Consider the following 17,685-nt stretch of genomic DNA (forward strand, 5'->3'; position numbering starts at 1 on the left):
ACTGTCAAGCTTTAAGTATTTTGGGAGAATAAAGTATGCGGCCAGCGTGTATCCTTGTTTTTCCCCAGTGAGCTTCAAGACACCTACACAATTTGTACAACTTTTATGAAGAGTTTGACTCTGCTCTGAACTCTGACATTTGCACCATGCTAATTAATGTGTCTGTATTAGCATGTGGACATCTCTGTGCTGGTGTGCAGAGATAGTGTTCTTTCAAGTCCTGCTATTCAGCACACACATTGGTGTGTGTGTGTGTGTGTGTGTGTGTGTGTGTGTGTGTGTGTGTGTGTGTGTGTGTGTGTGTGTGTGTGTGTGTGTGTGTGTGTGTGTGTGTGTGTGTGTGTGTGTGTGTGTGTGTGTGTGTGTGTGTGTGTGTGTGTGTGTGTGTGTGTGTGTGTGTGTGTGTGTGTGTGTGTGTGTGTGTGTGTGTGTGTAGAGAGTGAGTGACCCTGTGTGCTGTGCTTTGGCCTGTGGTTATTTGGAGGTCAGTGCTGATCTGGTCTCTGCCTGCGGGAGTGGATTACCATCCTCTGCCTTATAGAGACCTGCATCCACTTAGCTGACTCTTCTGCAGTCAGAGGGAGAAGTTTCTGCCTTCCTTTTTACTCTTTTTCTTTGTTCACCACTATTTTTGGGAACACTGTATATGAGTAATATCAGTATTCTCCGTACATACCACCACATCCAAGTTATTTTGGTGAAAGCGCTCAAAAAAAAAGAAGCTTTTATCAGTGACTTTCCTCTAAGTCCTGCTTTAGTCACCTTTAGCCTATGCCTTACATGGAGGTCGGATATTTAACCTCAGGATAGATTGCAGTGCACTGCATTTTATTTAGATTCTTAAAGTAATCTACTGTAAGATGTTTTACTTTTTTGTTGTTGTTGTTGCTCTGGTTAAAGTTTTAGCTCTTCATATTGTAGTTTAAAGTATTCCTTATTGTGCTTTAACTCTTACTGTTGATTCTGCATCTCTATTTTCCTTTTTGAGTCAGTGGTAAACTATTTAAAATATTGGGAAATCACTTGTATTGCGTATTATTTAAATTACTTGACTGTTATTTTTAGTTTGTTTTATAGATGTCCTTCCTCAAAAAAGCGACAACTTCGAAAGAGTGGCAAACAAAATATAATTGATGGGATAAAGCATGCATCCTTCTTCAAGTTATTATACTCTGTGTGCTATCAAATCTTTTTTAACTATTTTCAATATTGAAAGTGGAATACATCCAGTGTAGGAAGAAAACCACTGGAGAGCACTCCTAAGAGAAAAGGGACTTTTCCTGATAAATATTTGGGAATCTTTTCACAGATACTATCAACGTCCTGTTTCTTAGAGCCCATGGGAAGTGGAACATTTCTTTGGTGTATAGGCTGAGGTAGATGGTTATTATGACAGGCACGGATTGAATTCTGCATAGCTCCACACCCGTGAGGAGTGGACATCAAAGCAACTCTCACCAAAGCCCTCTGTAATAAAAGAGGAGAAGGATATTGATTACCAAGGGTGAACATTAGCAAATCTCTTTCTCCCTCCTTTTTTTCATCTATGTCTTTATCTGTCCATCATTTCTCTCCCTCTCTCACCATCAGATTTGCCTCCCTCTGCCTCAACTTATGCTCTCTCCCTCCCCCATCCGCCCTCCATCCACCCCTCTCCCCCTCTCTAATCATTTATTTATTGCTGATCTCTTTATTCTCCATTCTTACAGTTTAAAGGACGGTCCACACTGTGACTGTCGGACACTCCTTCGCTCGCACAGGCTGTTATCATCATTCCTTTACACCCTTTGCCGAACCCTCCTCTTCCTCCTCATCACCGCGGAGATACCTGGGGGCGGGCGGGGTCACTCTGGTCCAATCTAACGCTGTATTGATTCCATTAGATAATTAATGACCCAGGCAAGGGCCAGGGAGGAGCAAAGAGGGGGTTAGGAGAGATGGGGGGGTGAGGATGATGGGAGAGGCGAAGGGGGTGGAGGAGGGAGAGGGGGAGAAGGCAGGGACAACAAGGCCCTTGAGAGTTAGAGAGAACCTTGGGTTGGGAATGATCCAGAGTAGTCAAGGTCAACCGCAGCCGGCGCTCCGATACGGAAGCAGAATGCCGAGCGAGTCAGAATATGGAATACTGATAGAAAGAGAGAGGGGGTGGGGGGTTCTTCATGTCCAGCAGCTGTCGATTGATCAGCGGCTGAAAAATTGTGCATTAAAAAGTCTTTTGACTTCCAAATCCTGAGGTCCAACCAGGGCCGTAATGCATGATAAGTAGTATTCAGCCCTCCAAGCAGAATACCAAACTTCATCTCCCTGGATGCATCAGACACTCATTTACAACTACTCAACAACATGAAAGGCAAAGATAGAAAACTAGCTACATCAAATATTCTGTCCGTGTTATTTCAAACCATGTTTTCTACATTTTCCATGGTATCGAATGTTCTCAGTTTGATGAAATATTATTCACAGGAATAACTTACATCGCTGTTGGATTTGTTCTCCACTTTTACCTTTAGATAGAGTAAAGACATGTAGGGGTTGGAAGGAGAGAAAGAGCTGTCTACAAACTGTTATCAGAGGCGCTTTCACTTGATTGAACACTGAAAAATGACCAGAGTGACTGCTTTATACAGTTTTGTTGTAAGGTGGAAGCTGATGCAAGATTTTCCAGCTGCATCAAACGTTCTCAACCATCCAAATCTGCTCTCACCTAGCAATTCTTTGTGAGAAATGCTACTTGATTGTGTATTGGAGGTGTGGCCGATTGATTATTATTAGCATAGATAAAAAGCAAATAAGAGATTTAAATAAGTGTTTTTTTTCAGATATCTCCTTCTCCATGAGGCATTAACAGTGCAGGCATATTGCAAATGATGACAATATTATTCTATCAATCACTTGAGAAGCCTATGACAGTTTCATGCATGGGTCCCAAGTATGAAGTTAGTTTCAATTAGTGACGCGTTATAATCATCAGGAGCAAAATTATTCAAAATGATTTGGCCCAAAGGACATTATGATATTAAATACGAAACAATTCCCACTGTATTTCTTCACACTGTTAACTGAAAGACAAAGTGATATATGTTTGATATTCTTAAAATGACATTGATTTGATCTGATTTTTCTCAGATCAGTTAAGCCTCAAAATGTGTCAAAATTCAGAAAGATCCTCCTTACCTAGACAAATCTCTCACCTTCCCTCTGTTTTAAACTGAACATTGCGAAGGCCCCGCCCTGCTCTTCACCTCTGTATGATGGCAGTGTGCATATGGTCTCCAGTGGGCCATGAGAGTTCCTCTGCCTCCACATTCTCAGTCTTGGCCAGCCTCTCTATGAGCCCCAGGGGTTGGGGAGATGAGGCATAAAACAACCATGTCTCTACCTAGGGGAGCTGGTGGCATGGCACTGAGGCTATTGTCTGTCTGCGTGCTGTTTGACTTAAATGTGTTCATTTGCCTGATGCCCCTGAATCCCTACGGGGAGGGGCGGCACGCGGAGAGGAGGGGCACGCTAACGAACCTCTGACAGCTGGAGGCCCTAATTAAACGTCCCTGCTGAAAATAAACAGAGTGAGAGCCAAGCATGCAGCCAGAGAAAAACGCACGGCAAAGAGCGACTGCGAGCGCTCGCCGCAGTGCCCTCCGCTCTGTTGCTGCTGAGACCGTGCCAAGAGAGCACGGCTCTATAGGGTAGGGGTCTCAAGCACACACTCTTATACACACAACATACACCACACTTATGAATATGTAGCACTGCAGCAACACATTGCAAACACCTGCGGTCACACTTGATACAGGTTGATCCCTCCAGCTGTGGGCGCTGTATATTTTTACCCAAGTGCTTTCAAAAGTCACACTTTCCTTTCTCTATATATATTTCCCACTGTGCCGTTACAGAATAAGTCGACTCAGCTCTATTGAGCGAATTGTTTCACACTCTGTCTAGATGACACTTCTGACATTCAGCCTGTTGTGCTGCTAGCTAGCCGGAGCATTAGCAGTCAAAGTGGCGGGGTCCATTTGGGTGAGTGCATTAATGGGCCGCCCAACCTGCGACAAGGTTATGAGGTTGATTGAATAATTACTGTGGAGGCCCCTGTCCATTACGCCCCTGTGTCTGCCCAGATAGAGGGAGACGCAGAGAGAGATCCAGAGATAGTTTGAGACCGAACGATGTAGGGAGAGATTAGATAAGCACAGATAGGGTCAATTAAGAGATAAACATTAAGGTATGGAACGAGTGCATGTGTGTGGGTTTGTAAGGCAGTGACAATTGAAGAGTAAATTGTTTCCTGCCTTGTTTCTCCCTTTGATCTCTCCGTCGGACTGTATGCAGCCTAATTTGCCATGTAGTGCATTTATCCAGGTGAGGTAGAGAAGGTGACAAAGGTGAAGTTGTTAGACAGAGGTGAGCTGCCCTCTCCTCGACCCTGTCTTCTCTTCAGCAGACTCTCTGAAAGGGGACTGTCAATGATGCGGGCTGCAAGCTTGAGAGGAAAAAATATAGGTTTCCTATAGTTGAGTGAAGCCTTAGTGTTAAACATAAACCTTGGACAAAATATTCTGTCAATGAGAGGACCATGGGAAGAGGTTAAATGTAAGGCTGGAATATTAACTAAATTGATCATGTATCTTACTGACTTAAGTGCGCAATCAATTTTTAAGTAAATCATCCGAATCCCATATAATACAACTTTAAAGAGCTACAACAACCTCTGATGTCTGGACATACATTAATCAACAACAGAGCAACCGTTTCAAAAGTCCAGAGACTTTAATTAAGCCTCATGTAAATAATAAAATACTGGTGTTTTTTTGCAGAGAAGTTATATGTATCTATGACTGATTATTTTTTATTTAGATTTTACTTTATTCATGCTCTGCCCCAGATTTTGTTTTATAATTAAGTACTTTAAAAACTGATTTGGCTTGCACTTTTAGTTTACTGTCAAAAGGCAATTGTTAAAATGCTATCATGTAAAACTAAGATGGTGAACATGCTATATATTATACCTGCTAAGCATCAGCATGTTGTCATTGTGAGCATGTTTGCATTTTGTAATATGCTGTGAGGTCTAAGCATCACTTTGTCTAACAACAGCCACACCGAGTTGCTAAGCAAAGCTGTAGACTCGTAGTGTAGTTGAGCATTGAGTACACTTTAAAGGTCCGTTGATGCATGTTTTCTGATCAAATGTTTAATTCTGGATTAAGAGATATTGGCAGGAAGTTATTCATATTATAAACTCTTTGTCAGTTCCCATTGAGGCCAAACTTTTCCGCCTTAACTTCTGAAGATAATTGAATGACCTAATCTCTCCTTTCAACAACTATTCTGTCTGTGTCAAATCCCTCATTGACTCTGCTGCCTTTGAAATTGATACAAGACGTTTTCATGCATACATTTAATGTTTGCTGTTTTAGCTCAGATTTGTAAAATCATATCTGGCAAACCTGCGTAGCTTCTGCTGACCCCTCTTAGCCAAGGTCAGCATAGCCATGCTCAAACTCTAGACATAATCCATTTTCTACTGCCCCAGCAAAGCTCTGCTGACTTGATTGTGCTGACCCAGGCGGGCCAAAGAAAGAATGAGTTAAAGAGTAAGAGGCAGCTAGAGAGAGAGAGAGGGCATCTCAGGCCCAAGGGCATGACACTGCGGTGCTCGGGGCCACGCTAGCCCTTTAAATGTCAACACAGCACAGAGGAGAGGGAGGGAGAGAAACGGGTGAGGAGCAGCGCTCTGTTTGAGGACAGGGAGGAATATTGGCAACTTCCACTACAGGAGGGCAGTGCTGGAGGCTGGCAGGAGGCGGCCGTATGTGTGGAGGAGTATTCAGTGCTTTGTCTGTGGAGATGTTTGCTTCAACTTCCACTGCAGACAGGTTTAAATCCTCTCTCAGGGATAAGAGGAGATCTGGTGACTTTCATTTTAATTGTGACCTAATAGGAGGATCATGTTTTGTCTAATGTCTATTACCGTGGGAACAGTCTCTGACCTTTATGTGGGGGAGTACAGTACCTAATTGCTCTCTCTCAACCTCACCGCCTTCTTATTTCTTTATTTTTCTCTGTCTCTGATAGATGAATTAAGAAATCATAGGATGGGTTTTCATCCACGCATTTCAATGCAAATTGTATTCTTTCAAATGTAAAGCCCTTAATGGAAAGGAGATAACATTTCATAATTGTGTTGTTATTGAAAAAAGGCATATGCTCACACCAAATTTAAAAAGTATTATGTCGTTAAATACATTTTGCTGGAAACATGTTTGATTATCAAAATGCCCCCTTTAAACGTGTTATCATCAAAATGCCATGTGTGCTGCCTTTTTACTGTTTTATGGCCATTATTGGTGATCATTCACTAACACCTTTTCCTAACTTTTTTGTGTGTGTTTCTCCTCTGCTATCCAGGTCTGAGTCCGCCACTTCCTCAACCAATCAGAGCCTTCGTTAACAGCGGCGTCGGCACTTGATTGGGAGAAGGATGGCAACCATGCCGTTTGTCAGCGAGGGGAAGTGTGTGAGTGTGGAGTGGGATTTCCTACAAGGACTACTGGCCAAGCCTCCCACCCTTCCCTGGTGAGACAGGACACACACACATACCCACACACACACACACACACACACACACACACACACACACACACACACACACACACACACACACACACGCACACGCACACGCACACGCACACGCACACGCACACGCACACTCGCACACGCACACGCACTCACACACCCTGGCAGATACTGTATAAGCCTGCGTGCATGGCGATGAATTAATCTCCGCAAGGTGAAATCCATGCATTAACACTCTTGCTCACACCGGCAGCCTGAAGAAGAATTTCCTATCAATGAAACACAATCCATAAGACATAAGTCTGATCTCCTCAGTGCTACACATAACCTGTATTGTTGCCCACCTGCCAATCCTGTCAGCGCTGTGAATCCCCTCCCCTTAGTGGGAGATTAAGTAAATTTGGCTGGAATTATTAATGGGCAGTCATTTACAGGCGGATATAAAAACTAAGCAGAATCAATGTGTGTGTATTGATTGTTCTCGGTGGCTGGGGTCGAGGCAGTATAATAATGAGATGTTACAGAGGGCTGGCAGCATGAGTCCACAACACACACACACACACACACACACACACACACACACACACACACACACACACACACACACACACACACACACACACACACACACACACACACACACACACACACACACAGACACAGACACAGACACACACAGACACACAGACACACAGACAGACACACACACACACACACGCAGCAACACGCACTGTTTTCACTTATTAGGAAATAGAAGGGAGAAACACAACAGCTGTGTCAGCTGATTAAGATATAAACATATGTACACACACTATGTACATCCCTTTTCTTTGTTCTATTTTGTCTTACACACACGCACACGCACACACACGCACACACGCACACACACGCACGCACACACACGCACACACACACACACGCACACACACGCACACACACACACGCACACACACATACCACTGGTGGTCTTTCTTAGGATGAGAATCAACAACACAGACATGAGGGAGAAAGAGTGGTTCTTCTTTCTCATCTAGCTCTCATTCTCACTCTCTCTCAAATGCACACGCACGCACACACACACACACACACACACACACACACACACACACACACACAGACACAGACACAGACACACACAGACACACAGACACACAGACAGACACACACACACACACACGCAGCAACACGCACTGTTTTCACTTATTAGGAAATAGAAGGGAGAAACACAACAGCTGTGTCAGCTGATTAAGATATAAACATATGTACACACACTATGTACATCCCTTTTCTTTGTTCTATTTTGTCTTACACACACGCACACGCACACGCACACACACACGCACACGCACGCACACACACACACACGCACACACACGCACGCACACACACATACCACTGGTGGTCTTTCTTAGGATGAGAATCAACAACACAGACATGAGGGAGAAAGAGTGGTTCTTCTTTCTCATCTAGCTCTCATTCTCACTCTCTCTCAAATGCACACGCGCACACACACACACACACACACACACACACACACACACACACACACACACACACACACACACACACACACACACACACACACACACACACACACACACACACACACACACAGCAGCACCGGCACAAATTGTGAAGTGGCTGTGACAACATAATTCCACCACTCAGGCCCCATTGAAGAGAGTCAATACCCAATCAGAGAGACAGGCTACCTGAGCCCCGGCCCCCCTCTGTCACTCTGCCCCTCCCTCTCCTATTGATCCCTCAATCACGGCTTCAGCTCACTAGCCCGGGACCAGATGAGAGAGAGAGGGTGAGAGCGGGGGGTTTGAGGGAGAAAGGGGTGAAGAGGGAAAAATATACAGCGAGAGATCGTGTGTGTGTTCACATATGGATTGTGTTGCAGAAGGACTTTTCCCTGCCATATATAGAAGACGGTGATCTGTCGGTCATTACCAGGCCAATCTGCAAGAGAGATTATTTCACTTGAATTGCAAGAGCCATTACTTTATACGTACTGTATTTATGAAATGAGTTTTCTGGATTGATGCTCAGGTGATTTAAACAGAGCATGAATCAATCAACAGGTGGTTAGTAATAGTTTCTCCCTCTACAGTGCTGATCCAGACTATTTTCTCTGTCCTTCTCCTCTTTTCTCTCCACCCTTTGTTCATATATTTCTTCCATTAACACACCTTCTTCTTGTTCACCTCTCAGTCTCCAGAACTTGCGTAAAGAGAAGTCTCGCAATGCAGCTCGTTCGCGGCGGGGGAAGGAGAATTTTGAGTTCTTCGAGCTGGCCAAGATGCTGCCTCTGCCCGGGGCGATCACCAGCCAGCTGGACAAGGCCTCGGTCATCCGGCTGACCATCAGCTACCTGCACATGCGCACCTTTGCCAACCAGGGAGACCCGCCCTGGATCCCTCGGATGGACGGAGACATAAACTGCGGCAAAGGTGAGCGAATGGGGAAAGTAAGACCACTGTAAAGCAATACTGCAAAGAAAACTGCATTTAATTGCATTGGAACCAAAGAAAACACTTTTTTAAAGATGGTGTTTAGAAAAATGGTGTCTGCACTTAACACTTTTTTGTTTCTTGTTTTACATTGACTTTGACTGCAGTCATGCAGGTCGTAGCTACTGCTTAGGTCACTGAGGTTATGTCCTTGTTACATTGCTTGAGAATTTGAGGCTTTAGCAACCTAGGAAGTTAGCATTCTACATTTTATTGACTTGCATACAAATCAAAATAATAAAAATATATTCAGCCTTTTCGCTGGGTGAGGGAGACATGGACTTATCACCAAAGTATTTAAAAAAAAAATTGTTGCTACATTAAATTATTTGTTAAATATTTAAACCTTTAATTGACTTTGCAAATGGCTGTAAGTAAGTAGGTAAATGAAACCCAACTCTAATTGATCATTTTCAGCTCAGGTTTTACACAGTTCAGCCCAGTAGCGTAGGCATAAAGGGCGGGCCTGTATAAAATAGGGTGGGCCAGCTTTTTCCAGGGGGAAACATGACTTTAAAGTAGGCCTGGCCTATAATAATAATATATAATGCCCATTGCCAAGCATCGTTGTAGCATTTCCCTCCGAATAATGGTCGAAGACCTGACTGATGATATGAATTTATTGAAATCTCCAATATCAACCTAAGAGCTAAAAAGACACACAAATAACAAATACATTTAGGCTCCATTCGTATTAATAAGGTGACCAGATTTTCAAAATTAAAACCGGGGACATTTTGAGTTTCGCGGTATATATATAATTAACATATCCAATTTTCTTCACTGTTTAAGAAAAAAGGGGGACAATTCTGGTTTAATGTCATTCGAACATTTGAACTGTTGGACACAAACAGAAGGAAGATAGCTCATATATGAGACTTCCAAGGTCTTTTATTTTGAAACTGGACATCAGATTGTCCAGATTCTCTCTGAGTGACTAGATGGGGTGTCCTGCGATCACCCTGAAGTGAAATAAGTCTTTGATACTGGATAGTTTTTGTTTTATTCTTATCTATAAATAGAGGGACGATAGCCCATATATGAGACTTCAAAGGTCTTTTATTTTGAAACTCTACATCAGATTGTCCTGATTTTCTCTGATTGACTAGATGGGGTCTCCTGCTATCACCCTGAAGTGAAATAAGTTACATTTGATTGACTTCGAATGACTCTTTGATTATGGACGGTTTTCATTAAATAATAATCAAAATATAGATGGACAATAGATCTAATTTGAGATTTTAAACAGCATACATTTTAAATTGTGCTTCAGAAAGTAATGTTATTTTAGGAGTGTTGTGAGATGGTGTCAACATCAATTGAAATTAGTCACCCAGTGGAAATGTCAGATATGTCTTCATAACTGTATACTTACATTTTACATTCACTCAGTTATAATGTGGTAGTTATATGTAGTTTGTCTTAAATTATTATTGATCACATTATATAGTACATATCTCTTAATTTAAGCTTTTATAAATTAAACGCTTTTATTTTGAAGGCAGTTTTTACAGGCCTCTACCGTAATGCATAGGATATTTGCGCACCGCACTACAACGTGCGGGCTGGCTTGACTGTGTTTTCCTAAGTGGGGGCTGGCTTGACCACAGTCTGTTTACCCAGTGTTTCCTGACATGAAACGTTTTACTTCACCTTGCTATGTGTTTTTAACGTATATTTAAAAACGGGGACATTTCCGGGGACAGTTTCAACCGGGGACAGGCCAATACAAACGGGGACTGTCCCCGGAAAACGGGGACGTCTGGTCACCCTATATTAGAATCACTTTAGCATACTACCAAAAGTGAACTGTAAACAGACAGCAAAGCTACAAAACAGCATACAAACGAATTAGGACAAAACCCACATTTATATATTATAGTTAATACCAACCTTGTGCCTCTTCGGGGGTGCTAAACTTAACATAAACTTTATCCTTTACTTTCTCCGTCTTTATATGTAGATTAATCTCCGCTCCTTTTCTCCGTCAACTTCCTGTCAACAGCGTAAACTCGCCTTCAAAATAAAATCATCTAAATAATACAGGAAGTTAACCTAAATTACATTTAAGACATGTTTACAACTGCAACAAAAGTAACAAAAACAATGTAATATCCTTTTCAGTTTCACAGAACACAAATTGGGTTATTTATAATCGTTATGTGACTATTTCACCACTAGGTCAGTGGTTCCCAACCTTTTTTCCCAAGAGCCCCCCCAAATGACTCCTGTTGGAAGTTGCCCCCCCCCCCCACACACACACACACACACACACACACACACACACACACAAGGGGGGGGGGCGCGCGCAACAGTGGCAATTCAAGTTTAAAAGTCTCAAAAATGCTACTACTACTGTCACAAACTAGATGAATGTGAAGTATTTAGTTAAAGGAGGATGAAAGCGTAATTAAGGAGCACTGTTGGAGTGACTTTGATGGTTATTGGACACTTGGATTCCCGCTGAATTAAGAAATTAAAGGACGGTGCGGAAGTGGAAACAATTCACAAAGGAATTAAACTGTTTAAAACAAATGCTCAAAGTAAAACGGATTTTGCCGATGTGTTTATGTGGATTCAAAAGTCGTAAATAATCTACAAAATGGAGGAGACCGATCTGATCGGAGCAACTGTGACAAATAATCCAACTGAAACCGGCATGGACAATGACTGTTTTAAAAATGCGTTTATCCAGAAAAGCCTGGTTTGGACACTTTATGGGCAGAAGAAACATTTCTATTAAAGAAAGAATTATACATTTCTGTCTTTTTATGCCTTTACTTGAATTGTTATTCAAATTAATTAATCAATTATTTTGTATATGTTATTGTAATGTAGAGACAAGGCTTTTAGTGACAATCATGTATTGCTTTACAATTATATGTAAAAAAATAAAAAAGTCTAAATATGATATTTGGCCTCAAATCATCTGAGGCCTGGTGCCTCCCCTGCGATCTTTGGCGCCCCCCAGATTGGGAACCACTGCACTAGGTAACAGGAACAATAGGTTGTAGCATTCAAACCTGCTCATGGACTTGCCGTGGTCCTCGCTTTTTTTATGTCTCTCCAACGAGTTACGCAGGTGCTTCCAGTCTACATATCCATCCCTCGTAAATGTACCTTCAATTCCTGGGCTGGGGAAATGTCTGCACATTTTACAGAAAAGCGCATCCCTGCAGGCAGCTCTCTGCCTCTCTCACGTTACTATGGCGCGCGCCGGAACCAACAACCAGTTTTTACCGTAAATGAGTTCGGTTCAGAGGATAAAATACATACAACATTAATTCAAATCGATATTTGTTCACTTGAAATTCACTTTGAATGCTTGGATATTCTCAATGGGTGAATACATTTTTTATAATAATAATAAAAAAATTAAAATGTACACCCAAGCTTTCTCAGCTTTTTTACCCAATGAGTAAACTAGGTGGGCCTGGGCCACCCTATGGTGGCTATGCCACTGGTTCAGCCTCTAATACAATTATAAAGCAGAGATAAATACGCTGACGTTTTTAGATAATTGACACAAACCACTGAAATCTATGCATCCATCTAACATCTCCAAACCCTCAGCAGTCTGATCCGCCCACTAACTCCCACCCACAGACACCCAATGCCACAAAAATCCTGTTCGGACCAGGACGATTATCCAGTCCTCTCATGGCGACGATAATTACATGTGCTGTGTATGTGATGTAAACATGTGTCCATCACAAGCCTGTAAACATACATGTTCATATAATCACACAAAGACTTCCCATAGGCTACTGTGGGTTTGAATTCATGTGTTGCGTGTGAGTTTGTGTGTGTTGGATAGAAGATAAACAAAGAGGGAGGAAACTATTGGTGTGATTTGTAATTACGGAAATTAACTATATAACGAGGACAGTGTAATTATACAGACCGTCTAATTGCTACTATTACTGAGCGGAAACTATGCAGCTACAGTACAATTAGAGGTGTGTGTGTGTGTGTGTGTGTGTGTGTGTGTGTGTGTGTGTGTGTGTGTGTGTGTGTGTGTGTGTGTGTGTGTGTGTGTGTGTGTGTGTGTGTGTGTGTGTGTGTGTGTGTGTGTGTGTGTGTGTGTGTGTGTGTGTGTGTGTGTGTGTGTGTGTGTGTGTGTGTGTGTGTGTGTGTGTGTGTGTGTGTGTGTGTGTGTGTGTGTGTGTGTGTGTGTGTGTGTGTGCGTGTGTGCGTGCCTGTTCTTGTCCAATTTGAGGAAATATGAGCAAAAAATATGTGGCTTGATGTACCACACAATCCTGTTAAGAGTAATGGCTTGATATATATATATATATATATATATATATATATCAATTGGGATGGTATTATTACCAAAACAAAAGTCCTTTTTTTAACAGACTACCCGGGTTTAAACTTGTGGTGGAGAGTTTGAAATACATGGTATTTACCAGATAGGGATTCTGTAGCGTAACATAAATTAATAGTCAGAATATATGCTGCTTGGATTTCGAACAACATTTTTTTATCTTTCTTCTATAAACCACTCCAGTTTGACCGCAGCTGTCGTGCACATGACCCCGAAACGGAAGCAGCTATAGGGAATTCAGCCACATTAGTTTTATTATTCACACATTTGAAAATGTCTGAATTGAAAAGTACACATGTACTGTATTGATTTCTGTGCCTGGATCAAGTAAGGTAAATAGATTGTTTGCTTAATGCAAATATGACAACATTGAATGTGTAGTGTTAGTATACTTTAAAGGTGGGGTTGGTAATTTTGGAGAAACCAGCTTGAGTGCGCTAGAATTTGAAAATACACAGCCGGAACAAATCTGCCACTTCCTTACAGAGCCCCTCCTCCAACATACACGAACGATGAGTTTGTGCACAGATGGAAGGCTGACAGGCAGGTAGGCCATCCAGTTATTTTAGCCGGGCCGGCTAAAATGAGTGGTCGTGGTTTTTACAGTACGGCTTCCACAGATGACATTTTTTAATGGATTTTTCGTCAAAGCACTTCAGATATTCATTGCTATCGGGATGTTAAGAGCATTCCATTTAATATAACAAAAAGTGTATCTCGAGCCGGTTTCTCAAACTTACCTACCCCACCTTTAAGTACAAAGTACACAATTAGTAGTTAAAATGGACCTGAGACAAAGTAAAACAAATCTCCTTAAGCTTTTGGTTTTTACATGAATTTTTTAATATTTGGCATTTTTGAATATTCAGTGCTCCTTTCTCATTTCAGTCTTTGCTTAGAAATGATTGGGGTTTAATATCCAGCTATACATATCTGACCATTATAAGCAAGACCTCACTGTAAACCAAGAGAGTTTTTATATTGTATAACATTAACACGGTGAGCCCTGATCTTTAGCCACAGTATTTGAAAATATACATCATTAAGGGAGAATTCATTGAGATCCATCAATATTTAATTATCTATGCAGCACTGCACAATCTGGATGTTGGAGTGATATCTATGCACTATCACACGTACGGACAGCCGCGGCCTTGACTGAGCTCTTAAAGTAGTGAATTGTTTTGCCTTGGTTTTCCACGCTTTGCTTTGGCCTTGATCTAAAATATCTGTTTAGTAAAGAAGGTGTGCAGGTAGCCGTGCTGTCCTGTGTGTGCTAGAAAGACAATTGTGAGTTATGCTGCTTACACTACAATGAGAAACACTTCTGGTACAAATGTGAACCATAACTGTAAATATATAGATTCCTGCAGCGGCCACACGAAGGTCAAGGAAAATTGTGAGGTACTTGAAAAACACAACAAATCTCTGCTCAGCTCCAATAGCTATTACCGTCTGAATTATCCTCAACATTTCTTCCACTCGAGCGAGATCTGATATCTTGAGTATTTTATGAAATGTTTGGTGATTTTTACAAGCAGGTCACACAGTCTCAGCAAGGCCAAGGCTGAAAAATGCCATGCTAATTTGGACATCAGTTCGAACAAGTCTACCCAGAATGCATTGGCAGGGTTTTAAGTGTGATGCATGACTTTAATTCCGTTAGTGGAATTTGGTCAGAGATCCAGCTGAAAGGGAGAGGAGGACGGAAAGGAGGGGAAGGTACAAATGCAGAAGGAATAAGGAATAGAAAGGAGGAGAGGAAGGAGAAGGGTGTGGGGAGAGAGGGGGTGGGGTGAGTTGCATTCCTCCGCTATCCCTCTTGTCCGAGGGTTTTTGGACGGGCGAGGGCCAGGAACGTGGAGGAGAGGAGAGGGATGGAGGGCAGGGGAGGGGCCGGTGTGGCTTTTGTCTGCTTCCCACGTTTCAAAGCCAGTCTTGAAAAATGAATAGACAGAGGAAAATCAATTGCATGACCTTCACAGAGAGAAAGAGAGAGAGATTGAGAGAGCAGGAGAGGGGGAAGAAGGAGGAGAGAGGCAGATTATGGAAGGAGGGAGCAGACGGAAAGGAAAGGCTGAAGGGAGGAAAAGTAAAATGACCCGTGATATTCATTCTGTGTGTGTGTGTGTGTGTGTGTGTGTGTGTGTGTGTGTGTGTGTGTGTGTGTGTGTGTGTGTGTGTGTGTGTGTGTGTGTGTGTGTGTGTGTGTGTGTGTGTGTGTGTGTGTGTGTGTGTGTGTGTGTGTGTGTGTGTGTGTGTGTGTGTGTGTGTGTGTGTGTGTGTGTGTGTGTGTGTGTGTGTGTGTGTGTGTGTGTGTGTGTGTGTACCTACCTGTTTGCACAGCTCATGAAAGACTAAACCCTTTTATTTGAAATCATTTATATTTCAAACCTCTCTATATTGAGTATACTTTGCTTCGGGGGATAGTTTTTTTTTACCCCACCTTTTTAAATGTCCCATTAAATGGTTATTCCAGTGCATTTTTAACCGGATCCTTATTTTCAATTGGTTGTGATAAGATTGCACTCACTACACTAATTGCTAAGATCTACTTAAGGCAGACACACTGATAAAAAGTGGTCAGACGGTGGAAAAAACACAAGTGAGCGGGGGATCAGAGGGTTTTATTAGGTAACGCTAATAACCCCTCATTACACAGCAAAACGGTGTTCACACAGCGACGCTAAGTACAGTCGGTAAATGTGAATCAGTAAGTCAGCCTAGGTGTGATGTACGTATGAACACGTCAGAGGTTTGTCTTGAAAGTTTGCAATATTACAGCTGTGATGCACTGACACACCCTGGAGTACACTTCCACATCACTTCAATCTTTTATATTTTTGGTTGCGTATATATCTCCCCAAAATCTATATCAACTCAACCTTTAACAGGTGCAATACGGCAGCTGGAGAAGCCCAAGGTACAGTACAATGACAACTCACTGCCAGCAACAGGGCCAGCTCAAGTGTTTTACTGTCTCTCTTAGTGAGGTCAAACACACCTCTCTCCTCCCCAGCGTTGGTGACATTGACTTTCATCCACTTGCTCCCTCTCTCCCTCGTCTCCTTTTCTTTCATTGCCTCTGTCTCCCTCCCCTACTCCTTCCGTCTCCCCCAACCTCTTCACGTTCTCCTGCATCTGCCTCCCCTCTAATTCACGGCGTTTAAAGCAGCCGGGGCTTTTAAGGGAAGTTAATTGCACTCAAATTATGTTCGACCGCGAAAGGAGTGAGGGAGCAACGCAGGAGGGACAGAGAGATAGAGGAGAGATAGAGGGAAGAAGGGAGGGATGGATGTCAGAGTGAGGAGATAATTGCGCCAGAGAGGGACGCTGCGATTAGGGTCACTCTTTCGCTCTCTGTCTGTCGAACAGCCCAAACGTCACATTTGAATGGTAGTAAACAACTTGGCAGGTGATCAGGCTCTTGTTTTGAAAGGGTGAAACTACGGCCGGGAGCCAAACTTGAGAGAGGAAGACGGAGAAGAAGAGAGAGAGAGGAGAATAGACGGGAAAATGAGGGGTTCATTGCATCTGTTATCTGTTTGGTTTCCATGGTAATATCCTCACCTGGTTGAAAGGTTGACACTGTGGGGGTGGAAAGGAAGACGATGTGTGTGTGTCTATGTATGGAGATGTTTAGGTGTGTGTTCGTGTGTGTGTGTGAGGCCATTACTCTTGGACTTAACTGGGACTAAATTATGTATTAGACAGAGGTATAATTAAAATCATTCAAATGAAATTTCTATCTTTTCTTCTCGTAAAGCGCTGGGGAGACCCCGAGAATTGACCTGCGAGTCAGACTATAATTAACGTGTCCGATCGCGCCCCGTCCCATTCTGTCTCCTATTCCCACAATGAAATTAAACCTCGCTTCAGAGTCCTGGGAAGCTAATGAAAATGGGAGTGTTACAGAAAGGAGCCATCAAAGCCCTCATGTGCACGCACAGGGCTGCATCCAGGTTTATACACCAGCATGTACATATGACATGCCTGTCAGGAAGTACAACGGACAAATGTATATTCACATAAACCATTTGAAAGGATAGTTTCAGATTCATTGTTTTCTTGTACTTGTTTGCCACAATATAGTCGGACGGGCAGTCAATTATAGCCCATTAGTCGTTGTACTAAGTACTTTTCCACTTCTCAGTACAGTAACTTTTAAGCATTCAACCCTTACAGATACACGAAAACACATTGGTGCCCCCATTTTGTTTCACTTCATGCACTGCTTGTTGCTCAAGAGAGCTTTTTGCA

At 42.5% G+C, this 17,685-nt stretch overlaps 1 protein-coding gene across 4 annotated transcripts in view; it reads left to right on the plus strand.

Annotated features, from left to right (window-relative positions):
- The window catches only part of npas1 (neuronal PAS domain protein 1), a 61,984-nt gene that overhangs the window by 24,862 nt on the left and 19,437 nt on the right, over positions 1-17,685 (plus strand). For all 4 annotated transcript variants that reach the window (XM_079677814.1, XM_079677813.1, XM_079677811.1 and 1 more), the window contains 2 exons: positions 6,412-6,579; positions 8,797-9,035. In XM_079677814.1, coding sequence (XP_079533940.1) covers positions 6,485-6,579; positions 8,797-9,035 — 334 coding nt within the window. In that variant the 5' untranslated portion in view covers positions 6,412-6,484. The remainder of the gene's footprint in view (positions 1-6,411; positions 6,580-8,796; positions 9,036-17,685) is intronic.

Source organism: Notothenia rossii (genome assembly GCF_949606895.1).
Source record: "Notothenia rossii genome assembly, chromosome: 4".
In the NCBI taxonomy this organism is placed as follows: domain Eukaryota; kingdom Metazoa; phylum Chordata; class Actinopteri; order Perciformes; family Nototheniidae; genus Notothenia; species Notothenia rossii.